At 47.1% G+C, this 7,895-nt stretch overlaps 1 protein-coding gene across 1 annotated transcript; it reads right to left on the bottom strand.

Annotated features, from left to right (window-relative positions):
• Positions 1–2,079: 2,079 nt before the first annotated feature.
• On the bottom strand, positions 2,080–3,318 carry LOC123425574. The gene has a single exon (XM_045109265.1). The coding sequence runs from the start codon at positions 3,316–3,318 to the stop codon at positions 2,080–2,082; it is 1,239 nt and encodes a 412-aa protein (XP_044965200.1).
• Positions 3,319–7,895: the final 4,577 nt, after the last annotated feature.

Here is a 7,895-nt window from a genome sequence, read left to right as displayed (position 1 = left end):
ACCAGTCAAGCGAGTGCACAAAAAGACAGGTCTAAGCATTTCAACAAAGCTCTCAAAATCTTCCTCATCCTTATTTTTCGAAGGCTTAGTAGGAAAATGCATGGGTTCAAACCCATGGTTCTTTTTCCTTACCATGTTTTATAGCAATGAAATCTCTTTTATATATCTTTTATTTTTAGGAGATAGGTTATCAAGATCAACAACAAGTTCTATTTCTACATCATTATCAGATTTCTTATTATTATCTCGTTGAGCATACACATTAAAATAATCATTACCATTATTTTATATTATTTTGAGTTTTCATCGGGAGAGGAGGGGAAAGCACCTCAACCACCTTAATTGTATTCATATTGCCTATAAGGCTTTTCAGCCTCCCAAGATAGGTTCAAGTGAACCAGATGTACATGGGGCACAAGGGAGAAAAGATAAACAAAAAACGCACGCCAACAACACACATAATAGGGGGAACAAGGAAGGAAAACACAACAAAGAGCACCATAGGAAAAAAACTAACATCATTGCCAAGTCCGACCAAACCACGACACTGCATCATCGACGAAATCGAAAGGCTCCATGCATCTGAAACTGCACACAACGCCGCGACACCACCTATGTCTCGAGGCACAATCGAAGGACACATGATGCCGACACAATGCCACGACACCCATGTGCGACCTGTATAGTCGACATCGCCTAGCAAACCAAGCTGTAGCACTGCATGGTCAACGCAATCCAACGACACCTCACAAATCAAGACAACATGACGTCGCGACACCACCTGTGTCGGGGGTGCATTCGAACAGTTATGCTAGGCCGAGGCGACACCATGCCACGTGTGTGCCAAACAGCGTACCCGCAGGGCACCGCCAAGCAGAGACGCACCAGGAGCACGCGAGCACTACACACACCACCGTCGACCCCAGACCGGCCGCACCACCACCACCGACCACCCACCTCAAACCAGCCAAACACCACCCCAAACCTCAAGCAAGCTGCATGGACTAGCATCTCCTTAGACAGGACTTGAAGCAACCCACAACGGATCCGTGGCTCCAAGACAATGCCCCAGGGGGGAAACGACATAAAAGATGTCCTCATTGTCCAATCCGGGAAGGGATTTTAGGCATTCACATGGAGCACACCAAGAGCGGGCGGCGAAGCTTCACAATGACACCTTCAAAAAGGAAAGCGACCCTTGAGGGCATCGCCATCATCGCTGCCGACAAGGTCAACAGTAGGCCTTCGCCCGAAGCTTCGCATCCCGGACCTCACCACCGCACACAGGTCGCCGAGTCCGGCGAACACATAAGTGCGAGACCTCACCTCCCCGTATCAAACCATGGAAGCGTCCTCGCTGGGTCCAAAAAGGAGCCCTCCACGGACGTCCTTACTCGCCATGAGCACTAACGCTGACGGAGGGGGGATCAATCTAGACTGCAGCACCAGCACCACCACGGACAACGCCAGATCCGTGCCCCCCTTAGGTGTCAGTCAAAGCAAAGAGGACCCTGCCGCCGACCACACTTATTGCCCGCCATATCTCTGCCGACCTGCAGCCTCCGCCACCAACCTCCGCCGACTGCCACACAACGAGGCGCCGGATCTGGACGTCCCGAGGAGAGCAGCCGTCGGACGCTCGACCACCTGAGATCTCCTCCGAGCAAGCCATGCCACGCCAGCCTGAGTCCGCCGCCGCCCACCGCGCTCGCCTGCGGCTCTCGCCGCCGCGCACCACCTCACCGCCACCACACAAGCCCGAGGCACCGCATCTGGCCACCTCACGCGAGACGGAGAGTTGCCCCGCCGCCGCCGTCCCCGGATCCAGGCGAGATTCGCCGGCTGGAGCCTCTGGCGGCAGCGAGATGGAGGCTGGGCTGGGTGGGAAGGAGTGGCCAGGGAGAGCAACGGGGGGGGGGGGGGGGGGGGGGGGCTAGTATTTTTCATTACCAGGTGGATGTTTATTATCAAATTGTGTTTGAGTATCAGAAATAGAAACATTATTAAGATTCTCAGAAGGTTTTGTATCAAAAATATAAACACCTTTTGATGGTTATGCAAGATATGACAAGGCTATGATTAATTTTCAACGGGGAAGAACCATGTCGGAAACCGTGGGCTATCCCACGCTAGGGGCGCGGGCAATGATGCCTCCGGTAGCAACGAGGTGATAGTTTTGTGTCTCATGTCGTACACACCGGAGTCCCCAAGTGAGCCATCAGCCGGCTTCCTTGCAAGGTGGTGTCGCAGGAAGTAGATAGAATCTTGTCGAACTCCATCACCGGCAGGGGCAGACTTGGAGCATCGCGCACACACGAAGATTGCCCGGCCACCCAGGTCGTCGACCTTCTTCCACCGGCCAACGCGCGGTCTGCCATCTCCAAGGTCCGCCTCGAACACTTCCAGCCGCAGAGTTCGATCCATGCGCTTGTAACCTGGTCCGCCTCGCATCGCCATGGTATCTCGCATGTTCCATCTCACCCATCGCTTCACCATCAACAGCTTATCATTGGACTCGACGAGGTACAGCCGGGCCACGCTGTCGGGAAATCTTTTCTGAATCCTGTAGCGTATGTAACTGTCGAGAGAGCCCATGGAATTTTGTGCCCGGGCACCTTCTATCTGCGTGACGCCGCTTACAACATCGGGTTTGACTCCTGCTGGAGTCGGCTTGCGGAGGCGGCCATTGCCGAGCTCAAAGCCAAGGAGCTCCTCGTCGGGGGAGACGCCGTAAATCTTTCCTTGAAACAAAGCGATGTCGACGATGGAGAGCTCGCTCAGCACAAGGCAAGAGTTGATCTCGCCGCCCTGGCGGCGGGTCGAGACAAAGACTCTGCAATCGCTGGTCAGGACAGCGATAACGGGGATTGCTGGGGACATGGAGACCACCACCTTTTCGATTCTCCTCTTGTAGTTTCCATCGTGAGGATCGATCTTATAATCCCGCAGCAGAGCGGCGAGCTCGGGCTGGGGGGTCATGGCGCCGGAGAAGGCGTCCATCAGGGAGCACCGGCCGTCGTCGTGCATGACGAATAGCATGTTCTCGCCGGCGCTGTAGTAGCTGGCGTCGTCGTCCGGAAGGCGCACGCGGTGCGCCGCGTTGTTGGTCACGTCCAACAGGGTGCCGTCGCCGAAGACGATCCAAGGAAGCTGCACCGGAGGCAGTGGGTGCAGCCTCGCACTTGAGCGCCAGGCGTGGCAAACGGCGCGGAGGTGGACACGGTCGACAAGGGACGGGAGGCGGTGGAGGACGATGCCTAGAAGATCCGGCGGCAGGTCCGGCCACCCGGATCGGCATTGACTTTTGGAAGATGCCATCTGGGAGATCTGATGTCCCTATAGATCTATTGATAAGCACGATGTTGTGCCTAGCTAAAATCAGACTGGGCGTCCGTCGGATAATGGATCCGACGAACCCAGTCCACCGAGAACTCGCCCAGTCCAACGACGCCGATCGGTAGTTTCTGAGCACAAGCTACACGGCGTCCCTGATTGATTATTCCGCCGCCAGCTTATATATACAACACGCGGGCATGTCTCGTGCGCCGTGCCTCGCGATTTCTCTGGTGTTCAAGCTAGTACGATTACACGGGGTAGGTATATAGGTATGGAAAAAAAACCAACCAGGGTATACATAATGGTAACTGCATCCGAGCCGGAGCAGGCCACAGGAAGCAGCCGTGTTTAGGCCTGTTCTGAAGTCCTTCAGCACCAGGCTTCACAAAATTCATTTATGGAGTGGAGCGAACGTTGTAGTTTCTACTCCCTTCGTTTCTAAACATAAGACCTTTTAAAAAAATTAACATAAACTATATATAGATGTATATAGATCTATTTTAAAGTATACATTTATTTATTTTGTTTCGTATATACTTTATAATAAAATCTTCAAAAGGTTTTATATTTAGGAACGGAGGCGGTACAAACTAACTTCAAGAAGTTTTTGTCCATCGTAGTGTAATAAGCGTGGAGTTACAGAAGCTGGGAAATCACAGCTTCAGAAATACTCTAAAACATGGACTTGGCTGGGATTACCAAGTAGTCCCTCCGTTCCTAAATATAAGTTTTTGGAGAGATTTCACTACGAACTACATACGAAGTAAAATGAGTGAATCTATACTCTAAAGTATGTCTATATACATCCGTATGTAGTGAATAGTTAAATGTCTAAAAAGACTTATATTTAGAAACGGAGGAAGTATTGTTTTAGAGTATTTCTGGATTGCTAAATTGAGATTTCTAAACGCACTTAGCAGTGTTTCCGTTCATGTGTTAGATTGCTAAATTCAATACATATATATGAGTATTGTTTTTCTGTTGAGTACCAAGGTATATTGTAAATTTTAAATTGATGTAATATATTTTCATGTTTATTATGTGTTGAGATTAATTATATCCTTTTTTAATTAAATTTTTAATCTCTTGCAAAGATAAATCCAGTACCTCTGCAGTACAGTTTTTTCATTGAATACGATGTATTCCATAATATTTATATGTTTATCTATTTTCATGTTAAACACATGTCGAGATTAATACGTCTATTTGCAATTGAGATTTTCAATTTCTTGCAAATATAGACACAAAATTCAAAGTCGTATCTTCAAATTCATGCTTGGGATCACAAGGCAGTGTGTATATATACTGCTTTATAGATTGTCACCACTAATGTAAAGCCTATATTTTATTATTTTGACATGATAATTGCTTTACAAAGTACTCTCTCACACATTTTTCTAAGTCATGACATAAGCCATTACGACTGAGTATCTATTGATTTTATCAGATTATACTCCCTAGTGCTGGGAGACCTATTCCATTTTGAAGATTATCTTCAAGGTGTCATACTTAACAATTTTTTAGACTCATATTAATGGTGTCAAGATAACTTCTTGAAATACCCGTTGATTTTGCTAAGTTCATTACAGCATCACATGATGGTCTTTAATTTACTGATTGTAAATTAATTATTTCTGGTAAAGGATCGCACAGAGAATTTGAGGCATCCGCCCTCTATAGCCACCACTGCCTTTCCTGGGCCATGGACATCATGATCACTCTCTTGTGTCTCGTGGGATAATGTGTGTAATGCAAGACCCATAGGTTTCACCTCCAGTCGGAATCACACCGCTAACAAAAAATATTGTCTTATACATCATAAGACATTATATTAATTCGGATTTCTTCATCTGGTTATTCTGTATCAGCAATTCCTCGGGCACAATGAATCTCAAGTGCAAAGGTTTGAAGCTCACTTCAACCTTCAACCCGACAACACCAGCTATCATGGGACCCTATGAGCACGGAGAACATGAAGGTTGAATATGACTCAACTAACATGTTTGAAGACTTCAGCTAGTCTCTCAATCCGAAAGGACGTGGATGTCGCCTAGAGGGGGGGTGAATAGGCACTTTAAAATAATTACGGTTTAGGCTTGAACAAATGCGGAATAAAACTAACGTTTAATATGTCAAGCACAAAACCTACAACAACTAGGCTAACCTATGTGCACCAACAACTTATGCTAAGCAAGATAAACAACTAAGTGATAGAAAGACATATTATAATAAACAATATGGCTATCACAAAGTAAAGTGCATAAGTAAAGGGTTCGGGTAAGAGATAACCGAGGCACGCGGAGACGATGATGTATCCTGAAGTTCACACCCTTGCGGATGCTAATCTCCGTTGGAGCGGTGTGGAGGCAGAATGCTCCCCAAGATGCCACTAAGGCCACCGTAATCACGTCACGCCCTCGCACAATGCAAGATGCCGTGATTCCACTAAGGGACCCTTGAGGGCGGTCACCGAACCCGTACAAATGGCAATCCTTGGGGGCGGTCATGGGTACCCGTACAAATTGCTCGGGGCAATCTCCACAACCTAATTGGAGACCCCGACACTTGCCCGGAGCTTTACACCACAATGATTGAGCTCTGAGACACCACCAAGCTTCTAGGACGCCAAAGCATCCATGAAGAACAATATCTAGGGTACTAAGTACCAAAGGTAATAAGCTTCTCAAACTTCACTTCCACGTATCACTGTGGAGAACTCAAACCGATGCAACTAATGCAATGGCAAGAACACACAAAGTGGACAAGTCCCTCACACTCAAATCCCTACACAACAACAAAAGCTATGGAGAAATATAAGAGGAAGAACAAGGAGCTCACAAAGAACTCCAAGATCTAGATCCAAGGGGTTTCCCTCACATAGAGGAGAAAGTGATTGATGGAGATGTGGATCTAGATCTCCTCTCTCTTTTCCCTCAAGAACAAGCAAGAATCATTGGAGGGATTGAGAGTAAGCAAGCTTTAAGAAGGTCAACAATGGGAGAAGAACACGAGCTCAACAGATAGATTCAGCCAAGGGGGAAGAAGACTCCCTTTATATAGTGGGGGAACGAATCAGACCGTTACCCCCACTTACAGCCCGAGCCCAGCAGTACTACCGCTGACCCTCCAGCGGTACTACCGCTGGCTGCAGCGGTACTACCGCTGAGCCCATGGTAGCACAAAGATACTACCGGGCCAACCACCGCCAAGAAAGTCTTCACAAAAAGTCCAACATAGTACAGCCGCAAGGCTGACGGTACTAAAGTCCTGGAGCGGTACTACCGCTGACCATGGGCGGTACTACCACTGGGCCAGCGGTACTACCGCTAGGGCCAGCAGTACCAGCGGTACTACCGCTCGCCAGTGAAAAAGCCATAACTTTCGCATACGAGCTCCAAATCGAGCAAACCCAAGCTTGTTGGATTCAGGACGACAAGAGCTATCCAAACAGTGATATAGAGATGTGAGACCTCTATGAATGAAGAACCGGCAAAAACTCCAACCTCGAAAACATCATAGTAGATGCATATGGACTCCGTTTTCGATGAACTCGAGCTTGTCATGAAGATGACCATAATCTTTAAAACTCACAAAGAAATCACCAAATAAGAATCAAGAAGTATGATGCAAGGATGGAAATGGTTTGAGCTCTCAACGAACGATACGATCGAGCTAATCACTTGAGAGCCCCCCCTTCACAGAACGGCAATCTATCCTAAAACAGAAAACCTATCAAGGGCAAACCTATACCTTGCACCTCGTCCTCTTGAGCTAGATGACGATGATATTGGCTTCGTCAAGATGGACTACCTTCTTGATTGCGTTGGCTTGATGAAGACTAGTTGATTGCTCCCCCAAACACAACATGGGTGAGCCGCTCTTCAGTATATCTTCACAAGTCCATTGCCACCACAATGGACGGCAGGCTTCAAGCATGATATCTTCGTGCTGATCCACTTGAACTTGCACACCGCAATCTTGATGACGATCACCACTTGACGTCATCCTTCATGGGTTGTATGAGATATTCCTCTAGACGCAAGCCCATGGAGACACACCTAACCCCACATAGAACTCTCACGAAGACCATAGGTTAGTACACAAACACATAATGGACAATGCTTGGGATCACTTGATCCCTCTCGGTACATCTTGTACGCTTTGTGTGTTGATCATCTTGATTTACTCTTTGTCTGAGATCTTGATCAACCTTGTGTCTCTATGACCATTCTTTGGATAATACCTTGAATACCATCTTGGTCATCATATAAACTCCTTGAACCAACAGATGGACTTCAAGAAGTGCCTATGGACAAATCCTATAAATATAACTTAAGGCAACCATCAGTCCATAGGAATTGTCATCAATTACCAAAACCACATATGGAGATATATGCTCTAACACAATCTCGTGAGTGGTCAATATAATTTATGTCCATTTATGATGTTATACTCTCAATCACCCGAATGGTCAATATAATTTATGTCCATTTATGATATTGTAACAGCAACATAATTATTGTTGCCATCATATATTGTATATCACACTATATTGTATC

Source organism: Hordeum vulgare, chromosome 2H (genome assembly GCF_904849725.1).
Source record: "Hordeum vulgare subsp. vulgare chromosome 2H, MorexV3_pseudomolecules_assembly, whole genome shotgun sequence".
NCBI classification, from domain to species: Eukaryota; Viridiplantae; Streptophyta; class Magnoliopsida; order Poales; family Poaceae; genus Hordeum; species Hordeum vulgare.
This window is presented reverse-complemented; position numbering and strand designations above follow the sequence as displayed.

Bases quoted from the DNA above. Each gene is read 5' to 3' on its own strand.
- LOC123425574 (XM_045109265.1), bottom strand. From the start codon at position 3,318: ATGGCATCTTCCAAAAGTCAATGCCGATCCGGGTGGCCGGACCTGCCG.